Source organism: Terrapene carolina, unplaced genomic scaffold (assembly GCF_002925995.2).
Source record: "Terrapene carolina triunguis isolate 2854851 unplaced genomic scaffold, T_m_triunguis-2.0 Scaffold58, whole genome shotgun sequence".
NCBI classification, from domain to species: domain Eukaryota; kingdom Metazoa; phylum Chordata; order Testudines; family Emydidae; genus Terrapene; species Terrapene triunguis.
This window is the reverse complement of record NW_020664409.1, coordinates 40,986,836-41,003,931: the sequence shown is the minus strand read 5'-3', so window position 1 is coordinate 41,003,931 and position 17,096 is coordinate 40,986,836. Positions and strand designations below refer to the sequence as shown.

Genomic DNA, 17,096 nt, shown 5'->3' with positions numbered 1-17,096 from the left:
GGCTCCCCCCAACTCGAACGTCCCACAGTTCGCGGAGTTAAAAGCGGCGGCGCCTCCTGCCCAGAGGCGAAGAAACCAGAGGGCAGGACAAGCCCCGGCTCCCCCCCTCCGCCTGCCCAGCGCCAGGCTGCCAACTCCTGCCAAGCGCGCAAGTGGAGCGGCGGGAGCGCGGGGCAGCGCGCGGCGCCCCCCTCCCCCGGGGGCCACACAAACGCGCGCGGGCTGCAGCGGGGCTAAGCGGAGCCCGGCGCTGTAGAGCCGCGAGCAGCAGAGGGGAGGGAGAGCAACAGGCTGGGCAGGGAGCCGCCGAGGCTGGGCTGACCTGGGGGGGGGGGGGGGAGGAGGCTTTCCAAGCCGCGCGCCTCCCTGCCCCTCTGCTTCCTTCTGCTCCCTAGTTACACAAGCCCCGTGCATGGAGGACAAAGCCCCCGCGCCAGGCACCGGCCCCAGGAGCTTGTGCAGCCTCCAGCCCCCAGGTGCACCCGGCGCCAGCTTGCTGCTGCTGTGCATGGCTTTAGGGCCGTTGCTCTGGGGAGGGGGCGGCCGAGTGGAGAGACTCTTTCGTTGCAAACATGCACATCTAGCAATGATGAGTGCTCCAGGCCTGCTGTAAAGCTCTGTGTTTATTGTTGTCCCCTTCCCTCCCCTGCCCCCTTTGCCCAGGTTGGAGGAGGGTTTAAAGGCAGGTGCGTTGAGGCTGCTCGCCATGTCCAGATCCGGGGACAGGACCTCCACCTTCGACCCCAGCCACAGCGACAACCTGCTGCATGGCCTCAACCTGCTGTGGAGGAAGCAGCTCTTCTGCGACGTGACCCTGACGGCCCAGGGCCAGCAGTTCCACTGCCACAAGGCCGTGCTGGCCTCCTGCTCCCAGTACTTCCGATCCCTCTTCTCCAGCAGCGGCGGTGGCGGCAACCCCCAACCCCTGGCTCTGGGGCCGGGCGCTCAGGACGGGCTGGGCCTGGGGGGACCCCCCAAGGAGCAGCAGCAGGAGGAGCCAGGCACCCCTTCTTCCTCCCCAGAGGACAAGCTCCTGGCCAGCCCCAGAGCCATCAACAACTTGGTGTTGCAAGGCTGCTCGTCCATCGGGCTGCGCCTGGTGCTGGAGTACCTGTACACGGCCAACGTGACCCTGTCCCTGGACACGGTGGAGGAGGTGCTGTCGGTCAGCAAGATCCTGCACATCCCGCAGGTCACCAAGCTGTGCGTGCAGTTCCTCAACGACCAGATCTCGGTGCAGAACTACAAGCAGGTGTGCAAGATCGCCGCCCTGCACGGCCTGGAGGAGACCAAGAAGCTGGCCAACAAGTACCTGGTGGAGGACGTGCTGCTGCTCAACTTCGAGGAGATGCGCGCCCTGCTCGACTCGCTGCCTCCCCCTGTGGAATCGGAGCTGGCGCTCTTCCAAATGTCCGTGCTCTGGCTGGAGCACGACCGGGAGACCCGCATGCAATACGCCCCGGACCTCATGAAGCGCCTCCGCTTCGCCCTCATTCCGGCCCCGGAGCTGGTGGAGCGGGTCCAGTCGGTGGATTTCATGCGCACCGACCCCGTCTGCCAGAAGCTGCTGCTGGACGCCATGAACTACCACCTGATGCCCTTCAGGCAGCACTGCAGGCAGAGCCTGGCCAGCAGGTAAGGGGGAAGCTGAATGGAGGACAGTGGCTGGCAAGTGGGAAGGGTGGGGGTGATTCAGTCACAAACTTAGTGATTTTCAATAAATGCCTGGAGGGGTAAAAGTTGAGTTCAATGAAAAGATCCAACAAAGGAAGAGAGCTGGGGTGAGGAGCATGCAGAGGGGAGGAGGGAGCCCCCTCTCGCACACCCACACACTGAGCTGGGGGCGGGGGGCAGACACAGCCACAGGTATCAGATATAAAACGCACAATCGCATCAGAGAAATACCAAGTGTATTACACCCTAAAGGAGCAAAAACGTGGGTAGTGTTGTTGATCCATTAGTTATGATCTGTGCGGTCAGTTTGATATGGAATGATTGTGCTGTGCAACTAACGTTTCTAGAAGGTTTTGCTATAGCCCTAGCTAGCTGTACCTCTTTGTAATATTTTAACCTACCTTCGTCTCCGGGAAAGGACTTTTGATAATAAAGTGTCATATCTCTTCAGTGTCATCTTGTTCAGTACAAATCAGACAAAGATGGAAATGAAGGATTGCAGTGCTACCCTTTCCCCCCAGCCCTGCCAAACAAACTTTTTTGTTCCCTCCCCTTTTCTCAGTGATCAGAGAAGTTGCTGATGCTGAAGTTGATGCTGATCTGTCTAATATCTGAGAGCAAAAGCTTCTGTCTTTTAAAATCTCTCCATTAATTTATGAAGCTACGACACCTTTAACGGGAAACTGACTAGGATAAAGAGAGGGAGGGGTAATTTCCCACTGCACACCACTGTCAGTGCTGGGTGGTTGGAAATACAGCAAAATGGAAAAGATACTACGCTGTTTTCCAGACACTACAACACCGTATAATTTGGTATATGCGTAGCTATCCATTTACAAAACTGTTTTTAGAGGTGTGTATTGCAAACAGGATTACGATTTAGTTGCTGCCTCTTAAAATATAATGTGGGAAACAGGCATGGTTTACTAGCATCAGTTTTAAATCCTATTATGAGCTCCCTGGGCTGTTTGCATTAGGAGTTAGTATCTTGTCAGCTTTCCATCTTCCTATTGTGGTAATCATCACAACTCCATAAGATATCACGCCTAATCCATAGCATTAAAGTGTAAGTGTTAGATTTGACCGTGCATGTAAAGATTCATGACTTGAGAAGTTCTTGTAATTATTATAGGCCATTTCCCCGCAATTTTCTGTCTTTAAAAAAGAGGATGCATCTTCAATACAATACATTTTAAACTATAATACATATACTTAAATCCCATTAATTGATTTTTGTAAGAAGAATTGTAGTCATACTTGTTCTGATATTATTGACGTTCAGATAAATTACATATTATGCATCAAAACTTGTGACTTCATAATGTTTATATCTATGACATCTCAGTTATTTTCGTATTAATGAGGTAATGAATCGTGATGTAGAAGATTGACAATGTGAGGTTAGTGTCAGGAGGTGAAAGTATACCATATAGTTTAATGAGTAGTTAGTTAATGGAAACTAAATTAAAAGGATATTTGAAGGGTTTAATTTTTCTTCTCTTACAATAGGCATGTACTTCATTTTGTTCAAAAAATGGAATAATATAAAGCAAACATGGAGACACAGTATTACAAAAATCAATGCATGTTTAGAAGATTTTGCTCTGCATTATAACTATTACTAATATTAAGTGGGCTATTATTAATACCTGGTATTAATAGGAAAGAGTGGTATAATATTAAGATTTTAAATGACATGATATTTTACTGTTAATGCCGAATATTTTTTGAAAATCTAATTTTAATATGTACCCAGATGATTTAGCTTTAGAAATACTATAAGTGCCTTCCTTTATTATCTCTGTTTGTCTGTTTTAGGGTTTTGTTTACACCCATCACCAAAGTATCTAAATGATTCCTATTGCTAGATACTGGAATCAAAAATTAATACAAACATTTGCAGCAAAAAGTATTTCTGGTAAATATCCTTAGATTTCAACATTCAGAACAGTTGACTTTCAAAATGCAAAATCCACTACCTGTTTCAGTCTAGATTCTGCACACCACCCTGGGGCATGCTGGGGCTCATGTCCTGGTGGATTGCTGAGATACCAGGCTGTTTGGTTCAGTGAAGATACCTTCCAGCTTCACTGGTCCATATCATTTGAAGGATATGTAGTGGTGTTCTGACCACTGAATGCTTACAAGTGTCATGGATGCTGTAAGAATCTGATACTCCTGCTGCTGGAAGTGGTCTTTTCCTTTAAGCAGGAAAGTACATAAAGGATTGTACTTAACAGACTTAAATTGGCTCCTAAATGGCAGTTGTTTAATTGGCTAAGAGAGACTATGAAAATCATATTTTTTATTTGGAATAGGTCTGGGTATTGTTGATAATATTCCAGACATCCTTTTATTAACTTTAAAAGGTGAATAACACACTGTCACCTTCTCAACTTTAACATATGTTTAGAAACAGTGTTGTAACTAGCTTCTGTTTTGTTTTGAGCATCACAAGTGGTAGGTCTAAAACATTTTAAATCTAATTTTACAAACATACATACAACCTTCCATGAAGTGTTAAAATATTGAAGTACCAAAACAACTAGGATACAGAATGCATTTTGTGTATTTTCATATTTGGGACTGGATTGCAGAGCACAGAATTGATAATTCTCATTCAAGATCCATTGTTGTGTCTTGATGATCTTAAGGTCACCTCATTGTTCCATCAGATTGTACTAATCCGCACATGCCTTTAAAAATTCAGATCCCTCTCTCTTAGCTACACTGAAGTTCTGACAAGAGTGAAAATGTATCTACTTACTTTACTGACTAAATATGACTCAGAATACATACAAAGCACTGGTCTATTGAGTAAGAAGTACTGTTTTACCTAGTGAAATGAAAGAAATAAACAAAGACAAACTTATACACCTGTCCAGACAAGCTTTTGCTGTCTGCTATGTATATATTTGCTAAAACTATGATCTCTGATAGGCTTAACATTCAGTAAAAATGTTATTTTTAAGAAAAAAGATATGGCAACATTTTCTGGAATTATGAATTTGAAAAATAATATCTAAAAATGACTGAACAATAAAATAAATGGATGAAAAGAAATATTTGTAGGATTGTCAAAGTTCACTATTGGTTTCCTGGGAGCAATAATAACCTTAATAGATTAGAACTTCAAAAAAATGATAAAAGGTTATTCAAAAAGGATTCATGGGTCTTTAAGAACTAAGTTACTCCTTATGTACACTAAAGTTTTTAATCACTGAGAAGTAAACAGCACAGTGACATAGACATCTGCTTGGTAAGCATAGAAGAAATTGGGAAGATCACACACACACACTAAAAATTCACCTGATAACTTTCTTCCTTACTTAAAACAACACCTTTGGGCAGGTCCACACTGGGGCGGGGGATCGATCTAGGAAACACAACTTCAGCTACGAGAATAGTGTAGCTGAAGTCGACGTTTCCTAGATCGAACTAAATTTACTTACTTCGGGTCCACGCGGCGCAGGCAGGCTCCCCCGTCGACAGCGCTTCCTCCTCTCGGCGAGCAGGAGTTCCGCAGTCGACGGGGGAGCGCTTCTGGGATCGATCTATCGCGTCCAGATGAGACGCGATAAATCGATCCCAGAAGATCCATCTCTACCCGCCGAATCAGGCGGGTAGTGTGGACCAGCCCTTTGTCTCTAATGTACTACTTGAAAATTATAGCACACAACTACTTTGGGATTTGACCTACTCACATTTCTTCAATTCTCACCAAGTAGGAAAAGTAAATATCAGAAAGCTTAACATATGGTTGTTTTGCTTTCAAAAGTATCTACATAAAAATGGTACCATCTTACTTAACAGAGATGTCCCTTGAATGTGTTCTGAGTCATATCTATTTACTATACTGCGTAAAATAAATTTTCACTCTTTTCAGCACTGCAGAGCCAATATAGCTATGGGAGAGGGAACTGGATTTTATTCTGGCTCATGCAGAAGGAACAGAATTATTTACTGAGTTCCAAATGCAAAATCTGTATTGTTGCTAATGCATGAGCTAGAAAGAGTCCAGTTTGACTTTCATGTTGGATTTTCAGGAGTCTCAGTTAGTAAAAGAAAACAGATTTCCACCTATAAACCAAGCAGATTCTTTCTGGAAGCCACAGAGACAATAAAGATGGAACCCCATAATGACTTTTTTTGCAAAGTTACCTTTCAGACTACAACTAAACTGTAATTCTTAAGAAAGTTTAAGAGTAATATTCCCATTAAACACTGTGGTATGCTAGAGGCTTGATCCTTCAAGGTGCTGAATAATTGGGCTCTGATTCAGCAGAGCACTTAAGCACATACTTAACTTTATTCTGGTGTCTCTTTTACTAATTTTGCACTGGTCACTTCTTTGACTTCTTTGCTCCTGATATAGACCCTGGTTCAGGTAGGTACTTAAGTACATGCCCAGTGGGATCACTCACATGCTTAAAGTTAGTCACATGGGAGAAATTTTGGATCCACTAAAGTCAATGGAAATTTCACCATTGGCTTTTCTTACTGAATCAGGGCCTTACTCTGGCATAAGTGAGAGCAGAATCAGGCCAACTCTTTTTTATGGAAATATGTGTATATGTGTGTTTGTACCATATGATAAAGAGGATAGTACATAGGTTGCTGTAATAACCTCTATACAGATAGCCAGAGGTCTGGTAATACAGGGCCCAATCTTCTGCCATTGAAATCAGTGGAAAGACTCACATTGATTTTAGTGGAATTGGATCATAGCTTTCCATTGACTTCAGTAGGCTTTGGATCAGGCTTTATGTGCCTGAATTAATATCTGTAAATTGTACCTACAACAGGACTCTCTCAACTGAGCTGCCGAATAGAGACTGACATTGGAGGCTGCAGGGAAATGAACCAAAGAACTGTAGTCAGTTTAATCCTAATTAGTTTCAGTTGCCTTATGTGCATCCATTTGTGCATCCAAAGTGTAAGCATAGAGAGGGAGGATTAAAGATCTTACCATTGTGGAAGGGGATATTGAGACTCCAGCGAGACTGCTACTTAAACAGTAGGTCAGGACAATTCTTCAGCGGGATCCTTATTAGACAGATGAGATGATGAAATGCTTCACAACTACAGTGGGGTTAAGTGCTATCCAGTTTCTAGGCCCAACTGTAGTGTGAGCAAGGAGAAACACATCATCTCCTCCAGCATCCCAAGGACTGTTTTGATGGTCTCCAGTGTGGGGACCATCAACGAAGTATAGGCTATTTATTTTTAAAAAGCACTTTTCTGAATCTCTGATCAAGTCCTCTGCTAAAGAGAGTTTTTAACCAGATCCTCTGATCCCATTATTTTAGCAGAAAAATAAAATATCTCCCTGGGAGGGAGCTAATGAGGGTGGAAATCTCTTCACAGGGTTACTCCTCAGTCATTCAGTTTGGAAGGGGCTGGATGTGCCGTCACCCTCTACCACATGAAACCTGCTGTGGGGCCCGCTCACAAACTTTGAGGATTCTTAGGAGGTCAACCTGAGTCATTCAATGAGGCCTTCTCCCCACAGTGGCCCACTCCTTGAGAACACTGCTCTAATTGCAGTTGCCCCAGAAATTCACCTAAAGGAGGCCCCCCATCAGTGAGGAGGCTTCATGGAACAAGCAGAGGCAGGCTGTATTATCTTTTGCATGTTAGTACTATGGAGCCAGAGGGAGGAGGATGTGCATGTTCCCCAGCCGTACTAGTGTTCTGCGTGGGATTTTCCCCTCCCAGCTCCCAATCCATTCTTCTGCTGCCCTTTTCCCAGCATGCATCCCGATCCCCTGGAGGGCAGAGGTAAGGATGGCTGAAGGAGGATAGCCTCATGCACGTTTCCTTCTGCATATGTATCTTGAAGGCAGAGAAGTTCCTCAATGGAGGAAGGAGAACTCTGAAATTCTGAATCTGTAATTGCTGGCTATTGTAAATGAAAGGTCTGCCTCAGTAGAATCATTCAACTCCGTATTCAAAATAGTGATAACCAACCTGGATATTTGTGAGGAAAAGCTGAAGACAGAAAATAAAATCAACAGCTAATGTTTTTTCCCAAGAAAGAGATCTGAGTTCTGTTAAACACACATTGAGGGAAAATCCCAGTAAAAATAAGATCACTATTTGATAGTTCAGGTAAGTCTTAGAAAATGCAGCGAAGTCTCTCTCTATCCCAAAAAGTGAATGCAGCTTCATCCCTGACAAAGGCCATGATTATTATTGCACAACAAGATGTCTTCTCAAAAGAAGAAACATATTTGAAGTTAGTGGGGCCCCTTAGGAGAAATTTTGGGCTGGAGTCCACTGTAGAGGTGATTGGGAATTTTTCAGCAAAATATTTTTTTCTCTGGAAAATGGTAATTTGTTGAAACCAAAACTTTTTGCAGGAATGGGTTAGTTCAATTAATTTCTCTACTCAGAAATCCACTCCACTTAAAATCAAAATAAAATGTTTTGTTAGTCTCTAAACAAAGATTTCAAAATGATCAAAATGAAATGTTTCAATTGTCCTGAACTGATTTTTTGTATTATTATTTATGGTTCACTAAAAAATTTTGAGTTTGACTTTTTGTCCATATTCAGGGTGGGAACAATTTTGAAATCTATCTGATAAACCATTTCCCATCTAGCTCTATTCACCACTGGCTTTGCCATCCAGCTCCTGCTTAGTGTAACAAAATAAAATATATAGAAGTTTCAAAGGACTGGAAGTTAAAATCTATCATCCAAAATACTTCTTGGCATCATTTTTCATAGCTGAGATAATCACTGGCTCCTGAAATTTCCCTTAAGGACCATGGCACCCAGTATTGTTGCTAGTAGATATCTCTTGCTGTGTCCTTGGAAGGCAGACAGCCAACTTTGAAGAACTATTATCACCTGCCAAGTTTGAAAGAAGCAGACTGTTCAGGGAGAAGCTGGAAAAAGTAGAAGCTGATGCAGCAGACAAAAAAATATAAATAAATAAATAAAAATGTCTTTCCTTCAGAAACCCAAGAGGAAAAGAAGATAACCAACCTTAAAGGAACAGACAGCCCTTTTAGAGCTCCTGTGGGACTCAGGGAGAAATTTTAGAAAGAACTCAGGATACAAAAGAAACATGTTTAGGAACAGAGGCAATGGAGGAGACAAATCAAGCCAAGATCACTTCTACTCAGATAACAGCAGCAATTCTCATTTCCTAAGCCCAGCTTCCTAATGAAAAGGAACCACAGACAGCAGGAAAGAATAAATTGAGGTAGAGTACGTGTACAGCCACATACTGTTATGGACCAGGCTGTAGTCAATCTTACCTACTGGTCAGGGCAGGAGGGTGGCCTAGTGGAGCAGAGGTGACCAGGCCTAGTGGCAAGAGCCCAAATCAGGAGCCGAGATACCAAGTCCAGGTAGTGAACCATTGTCGAGAGCCAGGAATCAGAAGTCAAGCCTCAGAACCAGATTATTAGCTGGAGCAGGGGCAGGAGCAGAAATCTGGAACTCTGAGCTAGGGGGAGAAAACCAGGGGTGAATCTAGGAATACAGCGCAAGAGGCAGGAGCAGGGAAGGAGCTGAGAGTAGGGAGCAGGACTGGAAACATAGCTGCAGGCATGGAACACTATTAAGCAGCCAGGGACCCTCCCCTGCTGCAGGGTTTAAGGATGTGTCTGAAGGTAATGCGCTGGGTCTGGGTTCAGCTGTGGGGACCCTGACACATACGTCCAACATTGTAATCAAGCAAAGGCCCATATCATCAGGAAACTTAATAACATTCATAGATCTTTCAAAGGTCTACATGCCAATAAAACTGGCATGGAAGGTTTCTATTACTCACTTAGCAAGCCAAACATTGTGAGTATAAGTTCATTCCATTGAGATCACATTGAGTGCCTCAGGGATTCACTGAGTTGTTAGTAGACATGTTTGCAAAGCTCAGGTCTCAGTGAATTTACAAATACCTGTGCTTGGATGACTTTCTAGTGTCGATATAATCATAGGAGTATAGGAGCAAGTATAGGAAGCAACTAACTCTGCAGCAACAGAAATACAGAAACATGGATTCATAAATTTCCACACACAAAAACTGGTTTCAACATAGTCAGTGACACAAGATGAGAAATACCTTTGACAGAGGAAAGATTCAAGAAGATAAGTTTGGCTGGCTATTCACAATGGAACACGGGCAAAGAAAGCACATATTAGTGTCTCACTCAAGCTACAAGGAACAGTGGTTTCATGTATTGATATAACAACCATGGCAGGATTCCATATGCGATAGCTGCAGAGATTCTTTATGAAGAACTGGTACCAATCTCTAGTCAATATGAATAATAAGCTAGTAATGTAAGGAGACAGTGATGAAAAGGACATTATTAGGTGTTCCTCCGAGAGAAACAGTAATAATGGAGGACAACCTTCAAGGATAGCAGCCCATACTTAGTCCATATAACAACACAGGGGATCTAACCACCAAATAAGAAGATATTCAATCTGAGTGTCCTGGAACTAAGAACAGAGAAGCCTGCTATCTTAACTTTTCAGAATAAACTCAGAAACCATCACGTTAGTAACAACATGAAACTAAGTTAAAAAGTCTGAAAGGTACTCAGAACTCATGGGTCACCTCAGGAATCATTAGTCTTAATAGCATGGGTGGAAATTCCCTTGACAATCATATAGGAAATGTACATAAAAGGAAACAAACATAAAAAAAGCATAGTGGTTAGCAGGCAACCTCATCAACAGTCACAGTAGTGCTTTAATCATGAAATCTTCAATCATATTTCTCATTGATACAGTCAGCCTCAAGTTAGACTTCTGCTTCCAAGGTCACTCACAAGACAGAGATTAAAAAAAATGTTCTAGGAATGAGTATCTTATTTCTTATTTATTTATGAAGTACTTATCCAGTGATCTCTGTGCTAGACAAAAATTAAAACATTTCAATAGATCAAGAAGATCACAAACAGACATCAATCCCCACAACAGGTCACTCCCCCAACTTGTTAACTTCCCCCAACCTCTACCCAACATCATACACCATTTCCTGTCCCAGATCCCCAACCCCTCAAATAGTCTGCAGGTCAATCCCCAATCATCCCTTCCTCTCCCTAGAAAATGAATGGGGGAAAAAGTTATTTCCTGGAGTCACCAAATGAAGGCTTAGACAGATGTAGCTATTAATTCTACTACAATATACACATTGTCTCTGGGTACTCTGCTAAGCAGGCCTATACAGATAATAAAAACAGAAAGAGTATATACCATCTTCATGGCATCAAACTGAATGAGAAAACTCTCATTCAGTTCCTCACAGGTGCCTCCTCCTAAGGAAAGGAATATGTTGGGGAAAAAAGTTGTTCTAACCAAATCATTTCTAGGATATTGTTATGTAGGGAACCTATAGAGCACACTCCAGGATTTGGCTAAAATTCATATATTGGCATTGAGACAAGAACTGTGACCCTAAGAAAAAAATATTCCCCACATCCCAGACTTCCTACAGAAGGGCGTGTCCTTGGGGCACACTTTGAGTACTCTAAAAGTTTAGACCCTTGTTCTGCCAGTTGAAGAAGAGCTCTGTGTAGCTCCAAAGCTTGTCTATCTTACCAACAGAAGTTGGTTCAATAAAAGATATTACCTCGCCCACCTTGTCTCTCAGTTATATTAGGGTCAGATAAACGATCCCAGATACGTATACATCCCCAACTGGTGTCTGAATCTAATAAAGCCTATCCAAAAATTTGTGTCCAAACCAAAACTTAAATTTGGTGTTCCAAACTGTCAGTAAGCCCACATTTGAATCTCTGTATCCTGGTATCTTCTGTCTGTTAAATGAATGTTTCTACTCATGGTTACCTGTGAAATGAGAGGATCAGCACTGGATACATTAGCCTTAGAAGACCTTATATTGCACTCCTACAGCATTAAGGTAGTTCTTAAAACATCCCTGCCACTTATGTCCAATGTCAGTTTACCAGCCACAAGAGACTATCTTCCCAAATTTCAGCCCTAAACCAGAGCATGAAAAAGGAAAGCTGTGATGTAAACGTGCTGTGAAAAGAGTTCTCCAAGTGCCCATAAAGAGTAAAAAAAGATTGATGAAGCCTCAGAACTTATTTTGTCTTTCCATCTAAACTGCAGAAGACAAAAAGCATCAAAGTAAACAATCTTCAGATAGCTCATATCTTGCATTAAAAGAGGCTGTATAGAACTTGGCAAGGTGGTTCTTTAGGGATTTATTGCAAATTCTGCAAGACCAATACCCTCAACCTGGGCCAAGAGGATGGCCACAGCAGCAGAAGAGATTTGCAGTGCAGCAATCTGATTCTCTGTTCGGACCTTTGTTAGGCATTATGAACTGGCCACTGTTCCATTCAGATGCATCTTTTGGGAAAAAACGTTTTCCAAGAACTGTCATGGGCACTGTGAGCCAAACTAATCCCTGGTGTGACTTCATTTAAACTAATGGACTAACACCAGAGCTGAATGAGGCTGTGTATTTTTAACTTTTAGGTCAAATCTAAGCCTTAAAATAATTATTTGTTTATACTGGTAACTAACCCAACTCATTCTGCCAGTATCATTTTCTTAGGACTCTTACTACTTATTATTTTGAACAGTGCTAGGTTGGCTTATATAGGCTCCATTCAGCAAAGTACTTAATTTACTTCAGTGGGATTTAAACATGTTCATAAAGTTGATCATGGCTTACTGAACTGGGGTCACATTTTTATCTACTAATTTCTGTTCTTTGATTAACATAACCACCAATCTGGATCCCCCCTAAAAATGCAGTTTTCTTCATTACTTTTAATAGCATACACAGTATGTGTAAAAAGTTAATAGATTGATATTTCTGTATTTCATTCCAATCTATTCTTTAAACATTAATTAATATGATGTTTTCTTATTCAATTTGAAATCTTTCAGACTTGGAATAGGTGGGGTTTTCCTTCCTTCCCCAACAGAGAGAATTCTGAACTGCTATCAGTAGCTACAGAGATGAGGAAAGCCCAACAGGGGTGGTTAATCAGAAAAAATAAATCAGCAAGGAAGATATTTTCCCTGGTATTGTTTTACTTTAACATGGAGATGGCAGGACTGAATAATTGCTTTGGATGGGGACTGGGTGTCAGGACTTCTGAATTCTGTGCCTGTCTCTACCACTGATTCACTGCATAACCATGAGCAAGTCACTTAGACTATATTTATTTTACACACGACTGGCAGGGCAACATGTAGGATATGTGTAACTTCATGCTGTTGTGAAAAGCAAGAAGTGTCCACAGTGCGGTGGATAGCTACACGTGTCAGTGAAATACTCAGGCATCAGGGAAAGGCTTCAGTAGCTCTCTGCTGCCAAAATCTTTCACTGCAGCAAGGAAAGGGTCTGGCAGGGGGGGAGGCACTGGGGAAACCCCCCTGCCAAAGCGTTTCACTGCTGCCAGAGTCTTTACCTGCATCAGGGAAAGGCTCAGTAGCAGGGAGCTGCCTGAGTCTTTCTCCCTCTCTTCCTCCTGCCACAGCCTTTCCCTATTGGTGAAGTCTGTTCCTGCAGAGCGGAAAGGTTCCAGCAGCAAGGAGGCAGCAGGACACTACACTGCTAAAAATAGCAGTGTAGATTGGGAAGTATGGCTTATACCCACACCCATCAGGCGTGTCTTCATTGTACTCACCTAAGCTGTGTGTCACCGGCTCCACTGCAGTTATACCTGTGCTAGGGTGGCTATACTTGTGTACTGAACACGCCGCCAAAAGAAGAATGCCGTGTAGGCATGCCTTTAGGCTAAAATTTTCAACCTGTGAACGTAAAGTTAGCTTAGACTTCTAAATAAGTGACCAGGTTTTCAGAGATGCTGAGCACTTGCAGCTTCCTTTGAAGTCAGTAGGAGTTGCGGGAATTCAGCATCTTTGAAAATCAGGCCACTCATATAGGTGTTTAAATATATTGGTTTTTGTGCCTGACTTGAGACATCCAAGTTTTAAAATTTTGGCCTTAAAATACCTTTGCTTCACTTTACACACCCTGAAATAGGTAAAATAAATTCCACATGGCTTGGGGTTCTCTGAGGCTTAATTAAGGGTTATTAAGTGTTTTGAGATTTTCATATTGAAGCAGCTATCATGGAAAATAATAATAATAATTAACAGGAGTATGTGTCTGCATCGGGGAGAATAGACCCCTTGGAGCTTGGGTACAAAAACCGTTTACAGGAAAGGATACTTAGAGTAGCATATATCAGCTTTTAATACTACACAAGTATGCCTGCTACAGTCAACAACATTTCAACCTCCCCAGGTTGGGATCTACTAGTATTAACTGAGTATCAGGGAATATAAATAGCCATATTAGTGTGAATGTGAATCATGATCCTATTAATATGTCATGTGACATACAATGCTATGAAATATAGAATATAAAAAGAAAGTGTTTCAGTTGTAATCTGAAGTGTTTCAGATGATAATTGCATATTACCAAAATAACTAAGTAGCAATGTAATAGGGAAAATATCTCTCTTAGGGTTCTGCTAGCAAATCACATGAGCTTTAGACTATGCTTTTATCATACTGTTTTTATTTAATTACATTCATGTTTGAAAATAGGTTACTACCTATGAACCGTGAGATTTTTCACATGTATCATGTTTTAATATGTGCGTATAGGTTAACATTCTGCTGTAATACTATTACTGGATATAATATCAAACATATATATAGTATGAGCTAGTAAATAAAAATACATATTTCAAAACCTAGAATAGATGCATTTACTCCAAAGATCAGAAAAGCACCTTTGAATCTAGTCTACCAACCCAATAAAACATGCTTTATAAAGAAATATAGACACTTGTATTTACCCAATACATTGGAATGTTTCTGAACATAAATCAATTAAATAGTGCATATTTTTGATAAAAAAACATACAGTAATTATCTGAAAGATCCAGATGCTTTTCCTCAAAAAGATCCTGGCTAGTGAATTCATATGAACTTTTATAAAACTATTCTTATTTACCTCATTGACTAAAACATTTAAAAAATAAATATTTCTTTTGTAGATGTGTCGTTCCCTCTTCAGGATACTGTAAATATACAAATTGGGTTTTGTTCAAATAAAATTGAGGGTGGATTGCATGCTGCCAAAGTCTTGAAATTCAAAGTTAAGTCTGACATTTCATTTTGCACCTTAGCCATTAAGCCTTATTTGTTCATTGGTTTTTCACTATGCTGTGAGGAGAAAGGGGTTTATTAGATGAAAGTTGAAAACTGAAATATGCTCCTTTATCAACTAGATCTTACAAGAGCATTCAAATTTTTATAATACAAGTAGAATTGATTGTGATATAACTATAACATATAACACAAGAGGGTTGGAATAAACAATTTATTCTCTATCATTAGGGATGATCATGCATAACTAACATGTCTCCAGTTTGCTGTGCCACTAGTTACATGTACAGTCACAAAAAAGAGTTTAGCATTCACTTATGTTGCACATTTTCTATCTACCATACTTTCATTAAAAGTCTTTATTTGGAAGAACTGAACATCGCAGGGAATTGGTAACATTTATTTGACAGCTAAGTCATAGTTTGAATCTGGTCCCTTCTGGCAATGACTGTGAGCCAATTTCTGATCTCACTTACATGTGGAGTCTAGTAGACTGGTAACAACCATCATTTGACAATAAATAGAAGTTTTGGTGCATAGGCCAAAGACTGAATTGTCAGGAAGACTGAATGACTCCCTCCAAATCAGGGTTCAAGCACATTGGTATGACAGTGGAGAATCTTGCTCTGTCACTGCCCATGCTGTATAAATTCTGTGGGTTTCCATTTCCTGTGCTGTCAATTTGACAACTTACAAAAGCCTTAAATTAATTTCAGAATAAATAAAGCTATCTGTTATAGCATCCCCTGTCTGTCTTTCTGATATGTTGTCATATTTCCCAAATATCTAGAACTATAATTGTACTCTGTGTAGCAACATCTCACAGTACCATCCAAAAGGTTTGATTCCTAAGCTTAATGTGGATGGAATCTCCCATTGTACATTCTCCCTCTGATTAAAATCAGGTGGGATAGCACATATCTAAAGGCAACCAATATTGAAAGAAAATCAAAACTTGCTAGAGTTTATTTTGCACCGTTTTTTAATAGGATACAGTATGAACATAAATGTAAATTAGTCTGTCAGACAGTCACAATAATAATGTAAACTGTATTTTAAAAAAACAGTCTATGGACATCAGTGATAAGGCTCCCTCTACTGGAGTGTATTACTAATAATGAAGTTTCTATGCAGAGAGTTCCCCCTATTGATGTGAGTACACAATTTAGTGATAATGGAGCTTGATTAATGGAGTTCTCTGGCTTTCCTTGCAAGAAATGTTCATTAAAAATATCTAAATTAGTGCCAATAACACTATTCTGCTCAACAAAGCAGTGGTGTATAGCAAGGGTATATTATGGCAAACATGCTGTCCCTTATGGACAATAAATAGTATGGATGTGTTTTAAAATGCTATATCACCATCATATATAGAATTAATTGTTTTATCAGGGTTCTTTATTTATCATTTTCAGGCTTAGGGTGACTGATAGAAATTCAATTATATGTTAAGTGACTATTAAAGCATCAGGACTCATCTGGGGGTCTAGGACTTCCTTCCCCTCTTCTCATACAATTGTGCTAAATCCATTAATGTTGCAAAGAAATGTACGTTCATCAGGTATAGTGGTGGAGGCCAGGGTGCATATAACTGTTTTTACTGCATATGAGACATTGCAGTCCTATTCTTAAGAACTGCCAAGCAGATTGGGAATCACGGTCACGGTTAATAGCAGCGAATTGCCAGCTCTTGATGGGTGGGTAGTCACTCCTTTCAGTGGTTGCCCCCTGGGGGAGAAGGTAGAAAAACAGAGAGAGGGAATTAGAGTGACTTTGCACAGTCGAGCAGGTTCATGCCGCTGGATCAGTAGCAAGCATTGGCAGGGCTCCACTCTGGGGAGGCTCACAACAACATCACAGTCTCATTTTTACCAATTGGTGTTGCTATAGCCAGTGGTGCACAGGGGGAGAGCAAAGAAAATGGGGGGGTGCGGGGGAATGGGAAAGCAGGAGTCTGGGCTAAATTAAACAAACAAAAAAGTACTTGTAAGTTAGCGTTTAACCCATAACTGCTTGCCTGGTGCTACTAATTGTACTAAACTATAGTACTGGAAGTTCAGTGTGTGATTAAAGAGTTGGCTCACAAACTCTCTGCATAACCTTAATTTTTTCAAGGTTCTTTGAGTGTAGAATGGCTTATAATAACGATTTTGACTAATACGATTTTTGACATGCAACTTTAATGCTTAACCTTAGTACAACTCCAGAGCATTTCATGTGTATTCAGCTGTAAAGAGTGATGATTTAAAGGGATAATATAAGAAAAAGGTCGTTCTAGAATGAACCTCTAACAAATT

General features: G+C 41.3%; 1 protein-coding gene across 1 annotated transcript in view; it reads left to right on the top strand.

Annotated features, from left to right (window-relative positions):
• The first annotated feature begins 706 nt into the window (after window positions 1–706).
• Window positions 707–17,096, top strand: part of KLHL14 (kelch like family member 14) — a 76,725-nt gene continuing 60,335 nt past the window's right edge. The window contains exon 1 of the mRNA XM_024195360.2: window positions 707–1,635. Within this exon, the coding sequence (XP_024051128.1) occupies window positions 707–1,635 (929 nt within the window). The remainder of the gene's footprint in view (window positions 1,636–17,096) is intronic.